At 41.0% G+C, this 22,038-nt stretch overlaps 2 protein-coding genes across 2 annotated transcripts in view; one reads left to right on the top strand and one right to left on the bottom strand.

Moving 5' to 3' along the window:
• The window catches only part of RTN4IP1 (reticulon 4 interacting protein 1), a 56,074-nt gene extending 53,656 nt beyond the window's left edge, over positions 1-2,418 (top strand). Inside the window, exon 9 of the mRNA XM_054557930.2 lies at positions 2,276-2,418. Coding sequence (XP_054413905.1) covers positions 2,276-2,383 — 108 coding nt within the window. The 3' untranslated portion in view covers positions 2,384-2,418. The remainder of the gene's footprint in view (positions 1-2,275) is intronic.
• A 1,517-nt stretch (positions 2,419-3,935) lies between these two features.
• Positions 3,936-22,038, bottom strand: part of CRYBG1 (crystallin beta-gamma domain containing 1) — a 209,465-nt gene continuing 191,362 nt past the window's right edge. Inside the window, exons 16-22 of the mRNA XM_009242117.4 lie at positions 20,903-21,015; positions 18,584-18,713; positions 15,855-15,994; positions 13,550-13,673; positions 12,975-13,133; positions 10,501-10,663; positions 3,936-5,934 (exon numbers count right to left, since the gene is read on the bottom strand). Of these exons, the coding sequence (XP_009240392.4) occupies positions 5,840-5,934; positions 10,501-10,663; positions 12,975-13,133; positions 13,550-13,673; positions 15,855-15,994; positions 18,584-18,713; positions 20,903-21,015 (924 nt within the window). The 3' untranslated portion in view covers positions 3,936-5,839. The remainder of the gene's footprint in view (positions 5,935-10,500; positions 10,664-12,974; positions 13,134-13,549; positions 13,674-15,854; positions 15,995-18,583; positions 18,714-20,902; positions 21,016-22,038) is intronic.

The following is a 22,038-nucleotide window of genomic DNA, read 5'->3' as shown; positions in this document are numbered from 1 at the left end:
GCAACCTCCACCTCCCGGGTTCAAATAATTCTCATGCCTCAGCCTCCCGAGTAGGTGGGATTACAGGCACACACCACCACACCCAGCTAATTTTTGTATTTTTAGTGGAGACGGGTTTCACCATGTTGGCCAGGCTGGTCTCAAACTCCTAACCTCAGGTGATCTGCCTGCCTCGGCCTCCCAAAGTGCTGGGATTACAGATGTGAGCCACTGCGCTGGGCCAAGAAACATTAATGCATTCCATTCTGCAACATTAATGCAGTCCACCCGAAAGTGGGACTCACCACAGCCCTCTGCCTTATTCTTGGAGAGAATAGAAGACAAATAGGCTTCGTCTCACAAGCCAGCTCAGAGCAGTTAATAGTGGCTGCAGTGGTGAAGATTCTGAGGTCATGCTCAGCTTGCGGGGGGATCAGCAATAGAGATGTCCTCCATAGGCGTGGATGGCACCCATGTACCACACATCTGTCATCTTGGTGGCATGGACACAGGGTCGAGAGACCAGGTCCTCAGCTGGCACAAGGAAGGCGGGCCAACATGCAGGCTGTGATAAATCCTTACAGTCCTTGGCTACCTTTCCCTTCCTTTAAGGTTTTAGGGGTAGGTGTAGACAGCAGCACACGCTATAGGAAAGGCTCAGTGCATAGTGGTGACAGCAGATGATGGCACCAGATTGAATCCTGACTTTCTATTTATCAGAAGTGTGACATAGGGCAACTTATTTAACTCTGTTCCTTGATTTGTTCATCTGTAAAATGGGAATAAGAGTATTTACCCCAGAAAATGGTTATGGGGATTAAATGAGATGAAATCTATAGAGCCCCTAAAACAGTGCCTGGCACATAGTGAGGCCAGTATGTGCCAGCTGTTGCTTTTATTATGAGCTTATTGTGATTTGTGGGTACAAAAGTATTTTCAGCTATTTGGAGAAGGGAACTTTTGGAGTCTAAGATGCTCTTCTGGTGGCTGGGCTGTGAAATTCATCCAAGAGGAAGTTTCATCAGATGCATCTGAATGTCACAAAAACACTTCTTCCTCTTGTAAAAGGAAAGCGTAAAATGTATGAGTTGGCTTATGCCTTCTGATAACTTATCCCTGCCAGTGGAGCTATGGGAGACAGGCCACTGAGATACCCGGTGGATAACTATTGATTTTTGCTTAAAGTTTTGAAAAGGAAGAATTCAGTTGGATTTTTGCATGGAGAGGATGTTACCTGGGACCTAGTTTCAGAAGGAGGTTGCTGGCATTACTGATAGTACAGTGAAAAGACCCAGCAGCATTGAAACATTTATGAGCTGGCTGGAGTGGCTTTCTTGTAAATTGTAACCAGCTGCACCGTTGTTTAGCAAAGCCTGCCAGGGCAGCTCCAGCCTGGGCCAAGTATTCTCAAAGCCCAGAAAGCTCACATGAGGTCCTTTTTTCCCACTTACCTTATTAGCTTTCACCTAAGTGACATTGATGAAGCTCCTACTGTATGTCTAGCATTATGCTGGGTGTTGTGGGGGATGCAAACAAAGTGGCTTAGTCCCCTATCCCACAAGTACTTTATGCTCTGGTTGCATAGATATGCCAAACACTTAACAAATTAAAAAAAAAACGAAACAAAACTATTTCCATGCACTCTCTGTAAGGAGCCAGATGGATACATACAGCAAGGACCTTGGGATGTTCTCTTTGGTATTTACCATACAGCACAGAGTGACTGAGATGTGTACTCAGCTGTAACAAGTACAGTCTGTGAGGAAGGCCGCATGGTTCCTGTGGTAGTTGAAAGGGACAACACGTTGCAAACTGGGGCATGAGGAAACACAGTGTGAGACCTGGGTGGGAAGGACAGTGGAATTTTCAGAGAAGGATTTCTGGGCTTACTGACTCGTACCAGCAGAGGCATAAACATACCATGTGGAGAAAATGACAGGTGGAGCGTTTTGGCAAAGCATGGAATCTGGATGAGGGCTGAGCTCAGGATGCTATTGGTCTTCAAATGCCAGAGTGGGAGCTGTTGAAGGGTTCTGAGTAGGAGAGTGACAGACCAGCAGGGAGGAGAAGTAAGACTGGGCAGTGGGGTGGGAGGGGCTGTAAAGAGAGAAGCAGCAGTGAGGCAGGAGTGGAGGCAGCATCATGGCCCGTGTGAGAGCCTGACCTGGGTCCACTGGAGAGACACTCGAGAGAGACTGTGGCTTGAGGGACACCGTGAAGAAACTAATTAGCAATGTCATCTGCCTTGAAAGATGTAGGCTTTTTTATCCACCGGTCAACCTCTTATGTTTTACAGATCCGGCCAGTTATCGAACAAACCTTTCCTTTTTCTAAAGTTCCAGAAGCCTTCCTGAAGGTGGAAAGAGGACACGCACGAGGAAAGACTGTAATTAACGTTGTTTAAATAAAAATGCAGTTTAGCGATTGTTGGCATTCTTATTTGGTGAGTGCCTGTGAGCCCAAATTTTTTTCTAAGCATCCCTTTCAAACATTTTTCCAGATTAGATTATAAATTCCATGATACAAGCTTTAAAAAATAAACACACCATTTTGGCCAGTAATTGATATAAAAATATCAGCACTTGGATTTGTCTGTAGTCAGTAGAAATTCCAGGTTTTTTCAAGCTGTTCCTTCACACCGGCTTTGCAGGTTGCTGTGGCACCTTCTATTTTACTAGCTTAAACTACTTTATTGTCTTTTTTGTTTTAGAGACAGGGTCTCGCTGTGTCACCCAGGCTGGAGTGCAGTGGCACAATCACAGCTCACTGCAGCCTTGACCTTAAGCGATTCTCCTGCTTCAGCCTCTCAAGTAGCTGGGACTACAGGTATGCACCACCACACCCAGCTAATTTTTTGTATTTTTAGTAGAGACGGTTTCGCCATATTGCCCAGGCTGGTCTCAAACTCCTGGGCTGAAGTGATCCACCACGTCAGTCTCCCAAAGTTCTAGGATCACAGGCGTGAACCACCCTGCTGGGCCTGATCGTCTTAATGTACAATACTAAAACTTTCAGTGTATGGATGGATGTTGGCATGAAGAGATAATTTAAAGCTGGTTCTTTCTTGAATTCATCACTGAGCACCTTTCCAGCTGGCCAAGGTTTCCTTTTTTGTTCCTCCACCATAGTGTGGTCACCACAGCTTTTAAAGTTCTAAATCTCTTAGTGTCATATAGAAAAATCTGGCTGGTGATTCATTTGTTTATGCTCTTAATATTGAAAGGTGAGGGCAGAGTTTCTAACTTTTTAAAACCCTTACATCTTGCATAAGGATTAGGCCTGTTTCGGCAATTGAAACATGTTTCTCTGAGGGCTTTTCCATGGAAATTGCAGCCTTCCAATGGAGCCCAGAGCTTGCCACTTTGATGTCAAATGTTTACATTTAGATATCTCTCCAGTCAATCCATTGCAGTGTGCACTTTTGAATATTCATTAATGGTAAGTGTTTTTACTTCCTAATATACTCATCCTCAGTATTGCACCTGAAATGCTTGCTTGTAACTTTTGATGTAGACCTGTTTTGAGATTTCTGCTTGGTTTATTCCTGTTAGACACTCGTTTGGTAGCACATATGTTAGATATAGGCTTTTCTCTAGAATTGCTGGTCTGGTCTTACTACCGAGTTATTGCAAAAGAAAAAAAAAAATCTGATTTTCCAGGTGTAAATACCAGCTGCTCTTGACTTCCATCTGGAGCAGCCTCAGCTCTTTTCCTGGAGGGCTCCCAGCTGGTAGTGGGAGTAAAATACTTGAGCCAGGACCTCACTCATCCTCATTTCCACTCAGAAACTATGGAGTTTGGAAAGAGAGTGGTCAGCAAAACTTTCTTGCTATTATTATACCAGCACCCCTCAAACCTGCTTCATCCTAATCAGACATTTGTTTCTAATCTGCTAGCTGACTGTCTTTGAAGGGTTAGATGAGGGCTACTGAATGGACTTTCAGATTTCATCAACATAGTTAACCAGAAGCAAGTTTATTTAAGAGATCAGTTCAGCACAGGCTACTGTAGAATGTCTTACCCCACCATATTGTAATGGTATGCACAAAAGGCCTAAAATCAGAGCTATACATCTAGGAACAAGACAGATATGTTGGATGCTGTTGTACATGCGCCAATAATATTTTAAAACAAGATAAACTATTCCAGTGACCATAATTGCCTACCATAGACTCCAGAGAAGATCAGCATTTTAGAATTAGAAACGCACTTGAATAGATGGAAAAGAAACAAGTTGTTCTACCTGTGACAAGAGCACCAGTATTGAAAATGATGAGGACAAAAAGAGGAAGAATATATTCAAGGAAATGTTTAGCACTTTTGTTCAAAGCTAGAACCCACTGTTTGAAGAGCAGCGTATGGGCTGGTGTCTTGTCAGTTGTTAAACTGTTTGTTTGCATTCTTGAAATGCTTACTGCAGTTGAGGGTTCCAAGATTGCTTGAAGATTGATTTGACTCTGGTCAAATCATGAGTTCCAAGACTTGACCAGCAACATCCCTAAAGGTCTCTTTTCCTTCACTTTCTGGGGATAATTAATTGCTGGTCATCCTCTTGAGCCTTTCACACCTCGTTTAGTGGCTATAGTGTCCCCAAGACTTGAGGCTGTCCACCAACAGCTGTACCCGGAAGCATGGCTGTAGAACACTGCAGGGAAGGCAGCCCCATGCAGGCCATGTGCAGATGCAGGTGGATAGGAGGGCAAGAAATTAGGCTAGAAAATCAGTTTAGCAAAAAAGTATGTAACATTGCTTCAGCACTTGTAGATGAGTAAGGATGGCTCATAAATTAGGTCATAATAGTGTTCCAGTAGCTATAAGAAAGGCATTAAACAACACTCATTTGTGACATTCTAGGGCAGCCCATGGATGAGTTAAAATAATTCAAATCTTGGCTGGGCGCAGTGGCTCAGGCCTGTAATCCCAGCATTTTGGGAGGCTGAGGCGAGCGAATTGCTTGAGCCCAGAAGTTCGAGATCAGCCTGGGCAACGTGATGAAACCCCATCATCTCTCCAAAAAAAAAAAAAAAAAAAAAAATTGGCTGGGCTTGGTGGTGTGTGCCTATAGTCCCAGCTACATGGGAGGCTGAGGTGGGAGGATCACCTGAGCCTGGGGAGGTAGAGGCTGCAGTGAGCCATGATTGTGCCACTGCACTCCAGCCTGAGACCCTGTCTCAAAAAATAATAATTCAAATCCTACTAACAAACAAATGTTACTAGACTTTGACATTAAATTTTTAAAATGTATTAGTTTTTAATATGAACTAAAGGAAAATAGTATTTTGTTTAGAGTTCCTTAAATGTGTGAATACCTAAGGCTTTCCCACTGTGCTATGCAGCATATTTAAAGGTTCCAGAAAGTGTTTAAGGCCAAGAACCAAAATTACAGGCCTAATAAAGTATTTCTTCTCAGATGCTAAACAGTTCTCTACCTTTCAAACTTAAGCCTTTATCTTACCCTTTAAAGTGTAAGGGCTTTGTAGGTCCACAAAGTTGGTAAATTTGTTCCAGTTCTCTCCTGTCACTATCTTTGGAAATAATTTAAAATGTACACAGTCTTGAAGTCTTGCTATAACATTTTACAAAATCACCCAAAAGCTGCTAATTAGGCAACCTGTTTAAGCAGCTACCAAAAATGAAAGGCAAGAAATGAAAGGAGGACAAATTATTGGTTTAAAGCTATGATAGTCTTTTGAAACGATGAGTAAGTTCTCTGAGTCATGGCAGCATGATTTAAGGTTGAATTTAGAATCAATGAAGGAGGAGTCGATCCACTTTCCAGTTTGGTCTTCCATCAGCATTGTCCTTTTTAAGAAATAAGGTGGCTGGAAGGACCTCCAGAAGATTCTTCTTCCTTCTTTGTTCAGGTATATAGGACCATGGCTTCCCACACTTGTGTAAACTTCTCTTTGCTGACAGTGTTGAGGATAATGTGATTTTGATCATACTGTGTGCCCCCTAAAAGAAAGGAAAATAATAAAAGATCAGTGTGCCCATGGTGAAGGGTCTATAGCAGACACAATTCCCCTAACACCAGTACAGCAAAAGTAAGCAAGTAAACAAGGTGTAGAACTGCAGGCCTCAAGGAGGCAAGGCAGGGAGGGAAGCCTGAGCCCCTGTGGGATGAGAGGGTCAACCTGCCATGGGTGAATCTGTCCAGATCCCACCATTGGGGCACCAGCACCTTCACACAGGACATCCCACCTCACGGGCTCCTTTTTCTACGCAGTTCTTAAGAGCTAGTCCACGGTCACTCTTACAATGTCTGAAATTCAAGGGAACTGGGAAAACTCGAGAGAAGGGAAAAGGAGTAAAGAGACTAACATATATTTGGTGGTGAGATGGTGGATTCGAGACACCAGCAAGGAAAGAGCAGGCAGTCCTGGCAGTGGTGGAAAGGTGGGAGGAATGGTTATCGGGGAACAGTGTTTGCATGAACAATGAAAATGGGCTGTATTAGGTCAAAGGGGAGATTTGGATGACACCCGGAAGTACGTAAAGGGACAGGCATTGTCACTACTGGGGACTCAGTTGGTGGATAAAACTTCATAGCATTTAAGATGCTGAGTACCATTGTATTGTAAAACTATCATGAACTCTCTAACTCCCTGTCACCAGAATGTTTGTAAGATTTTCCAAAGGTGCTTACTGGATGTTTCAGATACTTTAGTGCTAAAAACAGCCTCATGGCTCCTTTCTTTGGAGAAGTACCATTAACAAAAGGGTTATTTGATTTTTTTTTCCAGTGTAGAATAAAGATCCCTTCAGATGGCTTATCTTTTTTTAGCATAAACCTCAGCACCAAGGATGTATCAACAAAGACCCCATCAAAGTAAAAATCTGTACATTGTGATGCAGGGAGTGACTGGTATTGAAAGCATGCTTCCTTCTTGGATCAAGAAGAAATAAACATTCTTTTTGCCTTTGAAGCATTTACAAAATAGGAAAAAAGTTTGAGAATTTACACAATAAATCTAGGTATTATAGTTGAGGAAGGAAGTTGTCTCTTCTCCTCTTGTGAGACACTGATTTATCATCTTTGATAATCTACAGCCTCTACACAGCTAGATGTATTGCTAGATGTACTATAGAATACAAGGGTAAGGCGCTTTGGGCCTTTATGTATAAGTTTGTAGCAGTAGGGAAAAAAACTACCAGGAAACCCTACACTCTGCCGAGACAGAGACACACACAGCATACTCCACTGAAATTTCAGGAAGTATTAAAGTCACAATGTCTCTTTTCATTCTTCATTATAGTATGTTAAAATACTTTTTGTATTTTTAAGAGTATCTTTTGTATTTTAAAAGTATCTTAAAATACTTTCATATAAATTCAGCCAGAATCATGAAGACTAGAAAGTTCTTGAGAAATAATTTGATTCATTCTCTTGCCTTTGGAAAGTATTTAAATTGTGCAGACTTCATGTTTTTTAAAGTGAACATGAATCAGCTTCCACTGTTGTTACAAGGTATGTGGTCTGGAATAATACATGAATGTCTACCAAAAGAACTCATTTCCCAAACACAAGGAGATGAGCTAGAAGACAGATGCGTGATCTAATAACTCTTAGGGCAATTTTAATAGATAACAAATGGTTCAGTAGTTGTAGCTAATGGAAATCATGGTCTGCTAGTAAGTACACCAACGAGAAGAGAAGTGTTTATATTTTACTTTGCATGGGGTGTGGGACGTGCGGCGCTGCTCTCTCATGTCCACAAGATGGCACCATTCTCCCAGTCTGAGAAAATTAAATTCAGTTTAACAAGGAATTAAGACTGCTGTAGCTAGCCGGGCGTGGTGGCAGGCGCCTGTAATCCCAGCTACTCAGGAGGCTGAGGCAGGAGAATCGCTTGAACCCAGGAGGCGGAGGTTGCAGTGAGCCGAGATCGTCATTGCACTCCAGCCTGGGCAACACAGTGAGACTCCGTCTCAAAAAAAAAAAAAAAAAAAAGACTGTTGTTGCTACCGTACTAGATACTGAGATTTCACAAATATACAGGACATTATGCTTACTCAGCAGGCACTTGAGTAATTTATATAGTGTCATTTAGGAAGGGGCTCTGGAGCTTTAAAAAGAAGTCTTAAGAAACCTAGAGTCCCACAGTTCATGTCAGAGCCAAGACAAGGAGTCAGGTGTCCTTCCTTCTGGTCCGCTGCTAATGTAACAAGTCAGCGACATCCTGTGTGCCTAGCGCATCTAGAATGTAAAGTGTCTGAAGCCAAGGAGGAGGCTTTTTTTTTTTTTCCACTCTGGTGCCCTCCGTGTCTAGCACCGAGCCTGCCACATAGTGTGTACCCCGTGAATACATGTTGAAAGAATAAGAGAAGAAAGCTCTAGCTAAGGATTATAGTGTTGTCCACCCTGGACATAGGAAGCAGATCACATTTGTAAAAAAACCAGGAAGGTTTGGTCAGATTTCCTTTGAGAACTAAATACCCTTCTTTTCCTAACATTGCCTCAAAAACTCAATTTTTTTCCAATTGAGTCACATTTCTTTGGTGTCTCTGGAGATTTTGAAACTCTTGTCAACACTGAAGCACTCTAGTGCAATAAAGTTTATCAAAATAAGAATAAAGAAAGATCTGCGTAACTCTTAACTAGTTTGAACCTCACGTTGATCATCTATAAAATGAGTATTTCACCTGTCTACATATTGACAAATCTGTTGTTGTACCAAATGTAAGGTGAGGGAGCTGTACTATATGTTACTGTTCGGTTTCTGAATATTGCATTTATTTTCTTATATCCAAGGGTACTGCTTACATTTTGTACGATCTTTGTGGTCTCCATCCAGCCTGTAGTTGCAGTGCTTAGTTTGTGTTCCCTAAGTGCCCCCTTTAATGAAGGCAAAGGCATTGTTTGCCTCTGAGCATCTTTCCAACTTCTCAGATTCTGTGTGATGCTAAGTCCACTGTTTTAAGTGTGTTGGCCAAGCTACCTACCTGGAGATCATTCAGAAGTGACAGCCACTTTTGCTCCCCATACAGTTACCAAAGCCCCTGATGAAAATGTCCAGATTCATTCTCCATTATCCAGAAAAGTTGTTTTTTAAAAATCAGATCACAGCACTTTCTTTATCCCTACAACTTTTTTTTTTTTTTTTTCCTTTGGAGACGAAGTCTTGCCCTGTCGCCCAGGCTGGAGTGCAGTGGCACAATCTCGACTCAGTGCAACCTCTGCCTCCCAGGTTGACGCGATTCTCCTGCCTCAGCCTCCCAAATAGCTGGGACTACAGGTGCCCACCACCATACCCAGCTAATTTTTTTGTATTTTTTAGTAGAGATGGGGTTTCACCATGTTAGCCAGGATGGTCTCGATCTCCTGACCTCATGATCCGCCCACCAGGGCCTCCCAAAGTGCTGGGATTACAGGCATGAGCCACGGCGCCCGGCTCTTTACCCCCTACATCATAAACTTTAATGACAGCATTGGCCTAAATCCCTGATTAAAGTAAAATTGAGTCATTTTGTAGTGATGATTTAAAATAGAGTATGTAATATACTCATAAAAATTAAAAAAAATTAATGGAGTATGTAGTATGGTTACATTATCACCAGTTCGCTAAATTTACAAAACACAATTGTGCTGACTTTCCTGATAGGGAATAAAAAAGTGCCCATTAATTTAAAGCAGAATTACCCCAGATGACATGAACACACCATCTGCGCCTGTCAATAGCAACACACTAGTTCACTGAGTTCCCACACAGAGGTTAGGTCATTCTTATGTTATTTTAAAATGACCATCAGTGGTTCTCCGGGTGTGGGCCTCAGACCAGCAGCATTGGCAACACCTGGGAACTTGTTAGAAAAGGAATTCTCAGGCCCCACCCCAGACCTACAGACTCAGTCTCTGAGGATGTGGCCCCACTGTCTATTTTAACCCACCCTCCAGGTGATTCTGATGCAAATAAAGTTTGAGGACCACCACCCTAAATTTATTCTCCCCCAAGCACCATCAATTCACTCCCTATTAGCTTCATTGAACACATGTTGCATTGAAATCCTGTAGGCTGTGTTAATTCTTTTGAGATCTTAGATCTTTTCAATGAAAGGTCACGTGTATACATGAGACTCATCAACTCTACTGAACTAAGTGCAATCATGGCCTTTCAGCTTGTGATTTTTAGCCTAACACTATTATAATAAAATAAATGTTTGAAGTCAGCCTATGGCCAGATTCTGGTTCAGCAGTTACAGCTGTGAGATTGTGGCCAAACTGGCCAACCCCTTTGAGCTTCTGGGGTGTTTTTGTTGGTTTTGTTTTTTTTTTTTTTTGGTCTGTAAAACTGGGGAGAAGAGAAGAGAGAGAGGGGATAATGTAGACCTCGTAGGGTGGCTGTGAAGATGACAGGAGATGCTGTACTGAAAGTGGTTAGCACAGCAGCTGGCACACAGTAGGGGCTCTCTTACTGTTACTACTAATAATACATTCATCATTTTCAAAAGTTATGAATAGATTTTTCCTTAACTAAAAGACATACACATTACAATAAAGAAAATAAAGCAAGTGACCCTTACCTTTGATATCTAAAACTAAATTTGGCTTCAACTTGCTATAAATCCTGCCATCGGACTTCAAGCTCCAGAACTGGCTGTCAGCATTCTGGTCCAGGGCCAGGCCTAGCTTGGAGCCAGATGTTACCAGGCTGCCCACAATCGTCAGGCAGCAGTCTTCTGCTATCTGCTCAGTGGAAAAGACAAGATATCTTAAATATTTATCCAGCTGTAAAGTCTCATGGCAATTATTTCTCTGGTTACATTGAGCTTTAAAATTATCTTAGTTCCTAGCTTCATTTACCCTACATGAGGCAGTTCAGCTCTTAGCCAACTAGAATTGGACAATAAATATTTATGCTGTTTATTTCAGATGACACGAATGATGGAAAAATCTCAATGTTTGTGCATCGTAAGAGACTTTTGCCCTTTGCAAGACTATCTTACTAGTAGGGAAAGCCTCATAACATTAGAACTGCCCATCATATTTTTCCCTGTCATAAGTGACCATGATCCCAGGCAGGTTCCGTAACTATATCGCCCTCTGACATCTCCACCTCTGCTTGGCCTGACCTTCCAGTATATGACTGCACCTCTAATTTTGTAGCACTGGGTGGCTAAAGGGCATTTTATCATTTTAAAACTCGGAATTGCATTTATTAGCATTTGTCTTTCCTTCATGAGAATTAAAATTTTCTAAACAGGCATGCTTTCCAGCTATGAAAACAGAAAAATGCAGACTCACTAGAGGGTATTTTAATGCAAAGATTTTATGAGCCCTTCCCTGAAGTGAATCTACCCTTAATATATAAATAATGTATGACAGTCATGTTCACATGCCATTAACAAAAGTTACTGGCCAGGTACAGTGGCTCACAACTGTAATCCCAACACTTTGGGAGGCCAGGGTGAGAGGATCACTTGTGAGACCCTATCTCTACAGAAAAGTTTAAAAAATTATCCAGGTGTAGTGGCATGCACTTGTGGGACCCAGCTACTCAGGAGGCTGAGGTGGAAGGATCCCTTGAGCCCAGGAAGTCAAAGCTACAGTGAGCTGTGATCGCACCACTACACTCCAGCCTGGGCAACAGAACTAGACTCTGTCTCCAACACAAAAACAAAACAATGTTGCTATAAAAGTGCCTGTTAAAAGTGTATTATTGTAGGCCAGGCGCAGTGGCTTACGCCTGTAATCCCAGCACTTTGGGAGGCCAAGGCAGGTGGATCACGAGGTCAGGAGATGGAGACCATCCTGGCCAACATGGTGAAACCCTGTCTCTACTAAAAATACAAAAAAGTTAGCTGGGCGTGGTGGCACACGCCTGTAGTCCCAGCTACTCAAGAGGCTGAGGCAGGAGAATCGCGTGAACCCAGAAGGTAGAGGTTGAAGTGAGCCGAGATCGTGCCACTGCACTCCAGCCTGGAGACAGAGCAAGACTCCGTCTAAAAAAACTAAATTAAAGTATATTATTTAATTTTTTATTTTAATAAAAAAACTAAAATAAAGTATATTATTCTATATATTTCATCTATGAGATGAAAGCACTGTGATAATCTAGGAGACTTTTTCTCATTGACCTATTGAATTCAAAGTTGTTAAATAACATCACTGAAATGTCTGTTAGAAATAACTGCTGAAAGGCACCATTTTCTTGGATTGTTTAAGACAATTAAAGGCAGAAAGCTTCTTTTCATGATTCCATATTACAACTACTTCTGTTCCTCCTGCTAGTTCTTCTATGCATGTCCAAACAGTATTTCTGTTTACTGAAAGAATTCCCCCTCCAGCACAACAGACCCAATTAACGAGTTGTACTCCTTTTCGCAAGGCTGTGTTCTTCTGCTGACTCATAGGGCACCAGGTTTTTTTCTTTCTTTTTTTTTTTTAAGAAAATCAGGAGCCAACGGTCAAGCTCATAAAATCAAGGAGTAAAAAGGTTTTATCTACCATAGAAGCATGAGCTTCTTTCATAAACATCTTACTACAGTCAGCTTTTAAGTGTCTTTAATAGTAGGAATGATGCAGGAGGGACATGGGCCATTTTCCAATTTACCGTATGACACTTAGGAAATGGACTGTGTAGCACACAGAGGGATCTCTTTACCCTTCATCCCATTCTGTGGATTTCCCCAAAACAAACAAACCAAGAGTGATTTTTGTTGACAGGGCTGGAGCTTATAGTTTGTTTCTGTAACAGTTACATTAAGGAAAAAGGGAAGAATAACAAACACTTCCTTTTTCTACTACTATATAAAAGTCAAGCATAGAAATAAATATTCTATCTTGGATCAGTGCTATATTTACCTTTCATTTTAAGTTCCTAGACTGGTTCTATCAGAGCTAGGATATACTATCATGAAAAAAACAAATTCATTTCTGAAAGTACTCCAGGAATTGTGAAATTGCAACTCCTTGAAGAAAAGATCAAAAGCATATGAAAGGATGAGTCACCTCCTAGCAAAGGCATCACAGGCCCCCGTGGAATCCTAAAGCTCACCCTGCATTTGATGCATCCTTCTTGATAGATCCAAATCTGATCATCGGCCCCGACATCCTCCATGACCTGTATCCTCAGAAGCTTCAGATCCTCTAAGTTTCCATTGGTTGACATGAATAACCCTGTTGCTTTGTTTCGAAGTCTGAAATAAATTCGCTTCTAGAAGACAAAACCCCCAGCAGTCGTTATACCAGATGTGCTGCTGGAAGCACTGAACAAACATGAATATCAGGAAGAATCCAAAGTGAGATATGGATTAAGGGTAATTACCATACTCAAGAGTCTCAGAGGTTTTAGATTTTCTCAATGAGAAGAGTTTGACAAAATGTCAAAGCGCCTGAGGCAGGGTGCCTGCCTGTGGATAACTGCGTTTGATGTTCAGTTTGATGGCATTCTGAAGCAGCCACACCTCTTAGCACCAGAAACTGAGCCCAGATTATTGGGGCGGGGAAGGAGTTTATGGGGTGAGGCCAATTATTAAACTTTGAATAAAAAAATTGGATAAAAAGTTGGATTGTATTTACAAAAAAATTTCAGAGGAGAGTCTATACAGAGCATGGAGAAGAAGAAAATACCTGAACAAAAGGTCGTAGAGAACCTATTTGGCGACAGCCACTGAATTCATACCAATTAGGTACTTCTGCAGGTGACAATAGGAACTGTCGCCCTCTGTAACTGCCATATTCATAAGTAACCCATCTGAAAACAAAAATAACCACAGTAAGTGGCAATTTTCATTTGACAGTGGACCCCAATTGCATTTATTTTTAGAATGCTTTCCATTTCTAGACTGAACTATATACTTTTAACATACATTGGGGGAAAAATGAAGATCTTTTCTAGAACACTTAAAAGAAGTAATTTCTTCACAAATAGCAAATTTTTGTTACATGAGTACTTATGCCAAAAAATTCCATTCTTGAAGAGAAATAGGTAAGTTTTTTCCTCCATAAAGCAATGAAATACTGTCTTTTAGTGGATTCCTCAGTTCTTCCTGGGAACTATTCATAAAATTGCTTCAGTTGTAATAATGGATCTTTAAGTTGTTAATATTTCCAAAGCTCTTAGTAGGTGCTAAATAGGGTTAAATAATAACTTTTGTCTGCAATGAGAGTAATCTTTGTTAAATCTAAAAAACTGCTAAGATACTCAGTTCCCTTCCGCTCAGATGCTACTGCTGCACACCTGAGGAAGTATGGGTTTAAGCGCAGACTGGCGTGGAAGCAGCCCAGCGCCCTCCTCTGTTGCATATTATATCAAGGAAGAATGCACTCTACTTTTAATCCTGGAACTTAAATCCTGGATAAAATTTTATCATTTTAGTCATCTTATCATAAAAACAAAATATTAAAACCTACTGCAAAAAAATCACCCATAACTCTACCACCCTAATATTCTATAATTTTTTTTTCCAGGTAGGTCTCACTCTGTTGCCCAGGCTGAAGGGCAGTGGCACGATCACAGCTCACTGCAGCCTCAACCTCCCAGACTCAAGTGATTTCCCACTTCAGCCTCCTGAGTAGCTGGGACTACAGGCGCGCACCACCACACCTGGCTAATTTTTGTGTTTTCAATAGAGACAGGGTTTCAACATGTTGCTCAGACTTGTCTGGACCTGCTGGGTTCCAGTGATCTGCCCGCTTTGACCTCCCAAAGTGCTAGGGTTACAGACGTGAGTCACTGCGCCCAGCTTCTGTGATATTTTTTTATTTTCTGTTTTTTTTTGGATGGAGTTTCACTCTTGTCACCCAGGCTGGAGTGCACTGGTGTGATCTCAGCTCACTGCAACCTCCGCCTCCCGGGTTCAAGTGGTTCTCCTGCCTCAGCCTCCCGAGTAGCTGGGATTACAGGGGCCCATCACCACACCTGGCTAATTTTTGTATTTTTTAGTAGAGACGGGGTTTCACCATGTTGGCCAGGCTGGTCCTGAACTCCTGATCTCAGGTGATCCACCCGCCTTGCCCTCCCAAAGTGCTGGGATTACAGGCAGGAGCCACCGCGCCCAGCTCGGCCTGATGATTTTTTAAATAGATGTAGTCCACCCCAACATCTGTTGTACACAGGTAGACCATACCTATTGTTTTTGTGAATAAAAGAAAAATACTTTCTAAAAACATGTATTACATTGATGGTACTCATTCATTTTTATATCTTATTCAAAAGTATTCGAAGTTGAAGTGAAAAAATCTTTCCAAGTTGACCTTTAATCATTTGTATAACATCTGCCAGTCATTCCCAGTTAAAGGAAAATCTCAACCCTGAGCTCCAAAATCAGAGGACTTGCTCTTTTTTAAAGGGATAAGTAAAGTCAGCTCTTTCTTACTTGCTAGACAATGAGAGGTGTTAAAGACAAAGTCCTTACCTTAAATAAACTAAAAATCTGGATAATGAAATAAAAGATGCTTTACATATGACTTCCCAGTGGAAAAGTGTTCTACAAAGGTGCATAATTATTAACCCTTACAGAAAGAGAGGGTATATGTCAATTAGTTTAAGATAATATAAGAGAGGGAGAAATCTGATCAATTTTTTTTTTTTTAATGAAGACAGGGTCTTGCTCTGTCACTCAGACTAGAGTACAGTGGCGTGAACACGGCTTACTGCAGCCTCAACCTACTGTGCTCAAGTCATCCTTCGGCCTCAGCCTTCTATGTAGCTGAGACCACAGGCATGTGCCACGACACCTGGCTAATTTTTAAATTTTTGGTAGAGATGGTGTCTCACTTTGTTGCCCAGGATTTTCTTGAACCCCTGGATTCAAATGATCCTTCTACTTCGGCCTCCTAAAGTGTTGGGAGTACAGGCGTGAGCCACTGTGCCCAGCCCAAACTTGATTTTTAAAATGATCTATTTTATTGAGTCAACAAGTAGGTAACTCACATGCCACCAATAACCTGAACAGAGCGTATTTGCGTGCTGAATCCCAGGGATCGGAGATTGACAGTTTCTGCATTAAGTTCAATCTTTTTTCCTTTGAAGTCTTCTCTTTCAAAGAGAATAATTGTTGGTTCAGAAAATTCCTGTTGAGGAACAAAAACAATGTTGTTATTCATCTTTGTTAATCATTCAAACTTATGTGAAAATCATCTTGTTACAAGGACAAAGCACAAAAAATCTGCTAGATTTGGCCTTTCCATAAACTCCTTTTCCAAGGGAACCTGGATGTTTGTATACTCCAAGCTAGAGAGAAAGCACAGAGGGGCAGTTAGTTTCTCTATTGCATAGGAAGGCAGGTAAATATAAATAGTTTGTAAAACAGGAAAAAAAAAAGAGAAATGGGTATATGCTGGGAATATCAACATTTCTGATGGCATTTATTTTTGACTTAGTCATTTTCACTGGGACAAGGAGGGGCTGGAAAGTCATGGACATAAATGTTGAGGGTCAGAGGGCTGTGGCATCTGATGTTTAGTCGCTTAGTGTACAGTGGTATTGCCTAATCAGGGAACTTTCCTCTTGTATGTATTTTTAAATGTCTTTTTTTTTTTTTCTGTTCATCACTAAGACAATGATTCTGTATACTCATGCTCCCAAACTTTCCTGTAGGAATCATTGTCAGGAGGAGAGAAAAAAAACAGGATGGAAGCTCTATGTTCAAACTGTCAATCATTTTAAAGAGGACAACAGCACAAATGTTCACTGTTCGGCAAAATGAAAAGTTGGCAGCTTATGCCTGTTTTTTCAAGTTATAGACACTTTTGATTCTACATTAATCTCTAATGATGATACTGCTAAGATCATAAATGATGCATTAAAAAGAATGTGGGAGGCTGGGCATGGTGGCTCACATCTGTCATCCCAGCACTTTGGGAGGCCGAGGTGGGTGGATCCCTTGAGGTCAGGAGTTTGAGATCAGCCTGGCCAACAGGGTGAAATCCCATTTCTACTAAAAATACAAAAACAAAAAAACAAAGAAACAAACAAAATTAGCTGGGTGTGGTGGTGCATGCTTGTAATCCCAGTTACTTTGGAGGCTGAGTGAGAGACTAGAGAATCACTTGCACCTGGGAGGCGGAGGTTGCAGTGAGTCAAGATCACGCCACTGTACTCCAGCCTGGGCAACTGAGACTCCATTTAAAAAAAAAAAAAAAAAAAAAAAAAAGCATGTGGGGATTACAATTTTTTTCCCTATCCTGCTTAAAGTTTGTGGAAAGCGTGCGGTACCTTACTGCTTCATTTATGTGGATGTGTCCTGACTTGTAAAAAAAGATTTTGTCCATCAGTAAGCAGAGCATGTTAGTGTGTAGAAGTAGTTTGTATGGTCTAGGAATTAGTTTATATAAAACATACACAGAGGAAAGAAGACAAAAATTATAGTAGTATTACTACTTTGCACTTTTATTGCACTTTAGAGATGGCATGCCCAAAAATGTTCTAAACACTTTAGTATTAAAAAGCAATTAAATAATTTTGAAGTATTAAGTCACAAAGATATGTAGTCTTCATATGGGTAAAACATTCATTTCCTCACAATTAAAACATAAAAAGATGTCATCTATATCCTCAGAGTGCTGTGAGCATATATGCCAAGTTCTGGTTGAGGGAAGGCATTGAAATTTTCAAGTATATACTTGTAGGTAGTTTTTAGAATTCTAGGCAGAATAACAAAGTCTTATTTCATTACTTGTAAGCTAATGAACCTTACTACCTCATTTCATGTTTCATTGTGACTATTTTCATGTCTCAGTAGCATTTTTGCTATTTAAACAGGCAGGCAGGGATGAGATGAAAACCAACTCACATATGTTCTTCCTACCTTTAAAACTAAAATGAGCAACTACGTGTGTTTAAAGCTTTTTATGAGAAAGCAGTTACCAAAAACTAATAAAAATGTCAGAAACGACCGATACTTCCAGACTTTAATATCTGAACACGGTCTTGCAGTTTTGTTCTATTGAATGTTACTTCCACTACACCAAACTGAAAGATTTCCGTCCAAAAGAGGGCACTATAATCTGGATTAGCACATAGTAACAAACTGGGAGAAGTCATTTGGTTGCAAATCTCTAAAATACAGAATAATAATAGACTAAAAACCTATAAGGAATTTCTTCAATAATAACAACAAAAGATAGAGGAAGCCAAATTGCAAAGGATACAATACACAATTGGCTGAATAGAAAATGCAAATTATAAATAAGAGATACCAGCCTCACTAATAGTGAAATACAAATTAACCCAACAATGACATAATGCTTTCTGCTCATTCTATCAAGTTGACAAAAATTAGAACAAGAGAATATTCAGTAATGGCAACAATGTGTACTGCTAGTGGGAGTCTCAAGTGGTGGGATCTGGCAGTACTGAATGAAACTGCCTGTTCTTATATGTGAAATCCAGTAATTCTACTCCTAATATATAGTCCCAAGAGACTCCCACACAGGTTCGTAGGGATATGCATATGAGGATTAAGTGAGTAAAACAGGGTGGTGGAAAACATGTACCAGTTAGAATCAATAAACTAGATGTACACAGAGCCAAATGGACAGTTCCATCTCCAAGCCCTTAACTTACTTTAAGAGCAGGTTCTACCGGCTGGTTACCTCACTCTGACCATCAGCTATGTGAGGCATACATTTCTGCAACACTATTCACAATGACATACTTACAACATCTATAAAACGAAGAGACTTGAAAGTTGCTCCAGGCGGGCATCCCATTGCAGACAGACAAGGATAATGGCCTTCTTCCAACACGTATTGATTACCAGTGAAATTTTCTCCATCATATACAACCCAGCTACAATGGGAAAAACCACACACATGCACAGAGTATGCAACTTGAGCACTCCTATTCAAGAAGTCTGATTTTTAGAGGTGGCCTGCTATAAAATAAACACAATGCTTGTGGCAAACAGAGTTATTTCTTCAAAAATATTTGGATATATTTATTGCATTTCTGCTTGTGGCAAATTAATATTCATAATAAGTCAGTTAACTTTGCATTTGGGAAATAAACTTTCTCCACGTTCTTTCTGACTTCCCCAGCCTCCAGCCTTCCTTGCTCTTCTCATGGGTGCCACCTTTGCCCAGCCAGTGGAGCTTCAAGCCCTCAAGTCCTCTTTGAATAATCCTTCTTCAAGCTTTGTGACTAGTTAATCACCAAGGCCTATTGATTTGGTCTATTGATTTCCTTCCAAAATTTCTCGCACACTCCTCTATCCTCATTTCTAATACCTCTGCACTGGGCCAGGAGTCAAAATACTATATTGACTTAGACAAGTCACTTAGCCTGTCTGGTATCAACATTATTCATAAAATGGTGATGTGCCATGCTTCCCTAGAAGTTTGTGGGGTTTTTTTTTTTTTCCTTTTTCTTTTCTTTTGGTGGCAGGGGGACAGAATCTCACTCTGTCACCCAGGCTGGAGTGCAGTGGCATGATCTTGGCTCACTGCAACCTCCGCCTCCCAGGTTCAAGCAATTCTTCTGCCTCATCCTCCTGAGTAGCTGGGACTACAGGTGCATGCCACCACACCTGGCTAATTTTTGTATTTTTAGTAGAGACTGGCTTTCACCATATTGGCCAGGCTGGTCTCGAAATCCTGACCTCGTGATCCGCCCACCTCAACCTCCCAAAGTGCTGGGATTACAGGTGTGAGTCACCGCGCCCAGCCCTGTTGTTGTTTTTAACCCAACAAATGCCTTTTGAGGATTGTGTGTCAGGTACTTTTCTATTGCTGGGGATACAGCAGAGAACCAAAGTCCCTGCTCTCCTGAAGTTAATACTCTAGTGAGCTGAGACAGGTAATTTTCAACATGCGTAGGACTGGTGGTAATAAATGAAGCAGGCAGGGGATAAAGAGGAGTGGGGATGTGGTAGCGGTATGTCCAACAAACTAGGAAGCTTTACTGTCCATCTATGTATTTGCTTTTTTTGTTTTTTCCTGAGACAGAGTCTTGCTCTGTTGCCCAGGCTAGAGTGCAGTGCTATGATCTCAACTTACTGCAACCTCTGCCTCCCGGGTTCAAGCAATTCTCCTGCCTCAGCCTCCCAAGTAGCTGGGATTACACGTGTGTCACCATGCCTGGCTAATTTTTGTATTTTTAGTAAAGACAGGGTTTTGCCATGATGGCCAGGCTGGTCTCGATCTCCTGACCTGAAGTGATCTGCCTGCCTCGGCCTCCCTAAGTGTTGGGATTACAGGCATGAGCCACTGCACCTGGCCTCCATCTATGTATTTGAGTGCAAAGTCAGTGCTTTTTTTTGCTGTGCAATACTAGAGGATAGGATAGCATTATTTCAACCATAAAGAACCACATAATTAAAGGCACTATTACTACTATTATTAAGAGACTTAAATCCTCAACACCTCTTGCACAGATTGCTCCAAGGCTTTCCTGACCGAGTTTCCCTGACCTTGGGCTCTCCCCTCTCCTTGAAGCTTTTGTACAAGGATTGTTTCAGCATGGCACTTTGAGCCCATTGCCTTTGCCCTGAGTCTTGTGTTTCCCGTGGAAGCCATCTAAACTCAGTGTGCTCAGCTTTGCTTCTCCTCCCAGTACAAAGCCCTCCCAGCAAGCCGGACTGGTGTGCTCCCTGATTCGCGTGTCCACCAGCTCCACTCCAGCGTGCACTTTCTACCTTCCTGTTAATGCAGAGTGCCGATCCTGTCCTTTAAACAATCCACCTTGGGAGGTACCTTGGATTAACTAGAGCCCAACTCTCCCTTTCTAGATGATGGAAAGACATACAGAGTAAAGAACCTGCTCTGAATTCCATTACACAATGAGATGATCTTCAGCTTCTCCAACAAACCCAAAGCCCGTCTCCTCTGGCGTCTGGTACTCAGATGTGGCGAAGCACACCATTGGACTCATGGTGTTTCACATAGTGCCAAGCACCTAACAGGCATCACTAAATACTTGCTGATGTGTGAATTCTGTTTTACTCCAGTGATTCAGCTCTGCCAGGCCATTGTTTTACTTACCTGCCTCCTGAAACTCTGCAAGACTTGGTAGAAAATGAATCATCAATTTGACTTGTTGTTTCTTCAAAACTTTGACTGTGACCTTGAAACTGTGGTTCTGAAAACAAGTGAATCTTTGAAAAAGTAAACAGAAACACATAAAATTATTTTCCTAAACACATTAACTAATTTAGCCTTTGAAATGATGACCTAAACATGACCTGTTGACTTTTGTTACAGTAAACTGGTATGAATTTTATAAATCCTTTAATTTTCCATGTCTACATTCATGGTCAATTAGAAACATGTTAGCTGCACCATTCATGACTATTTATTTAATTCAGAGACATCAAAGTAAAATACAACAACAGAGGTAACTTTCTATAGAACACCCTGTTGTGAAGCTGTGAGGCATTTTAAAGCTTTATTGTGGCCAGAAATCATTGTTCATCAGTTCTAACATTAACTACAAACAGTATTTTGGAAAGACATAGTGTAGTTTCCTTCCTTCTCAATGGAAGATACTTGCTGACTTATCAGAATCCTGTAAATGCCAATAAAGGAGGCTATAGTGGTGTTTTTCCTCTATAATTATGGCTCTGTGAACACTTCCATTAAAAGGCCTAAATAACAAATGTTCACTTCAGTTGGTGTTAAGAATCAGCATTCAGAAAGCTTGAGTGAGACCATAAAAAATGTCTAGTGTCGACACAGCAAATATGAAAATTCATTTTACCATCACAATAACTAGATGCTATTGTTTGAAATATTAATCTCAATGTATTAATATAAACTGAGTCAATGTAATGATATAGAATTCAGCTTTATACAATAAGAGCATTTTATAAGAATTATTTAGACATGGGTCAGTACTGTCAATTAACCATTAAAGTAAACTTAAATCTTATTTTTTAAATACAATTATGCTTTCAGGCATGAAAATGAGTAAAACTAACAAAATGTCCCAAATGTCTGATTCTTTTTTTTTTTTTTTTTTTTTGAGACAGAGTCTCTGTCACCCAGGCTGGAGTGCAGTGGTGCGATCTCGGTTCACTCCAACATCTGCCTCCTGGGGTTCAAGCAATTCTCCTGCCTCAGCCTCCTGAGTAGCTGAGCTTATAGACACAAGCCACCACACCCAGCTAATTTTTGTCTTT

Source organism: Pongo abelii, chromosome 5 (genome assembly GCF_028885655.2).
Source record: "Pongo abelii isolate AG06213 chromosome 5, NHGRI_mPonAbe1-v2.0_pri, whole genome shotgun sequence".
Classification (NCBI taxonomy): Eukaryota; Metazoa; Chordata; class Mammalia; order Primates; family Hominidae; genus Pongo; species Pongo abelii.
Note: the sequence above shows the minus strand (reverse complement) of the source record. Positions and strands in the feature narration are given on the sequence as shown.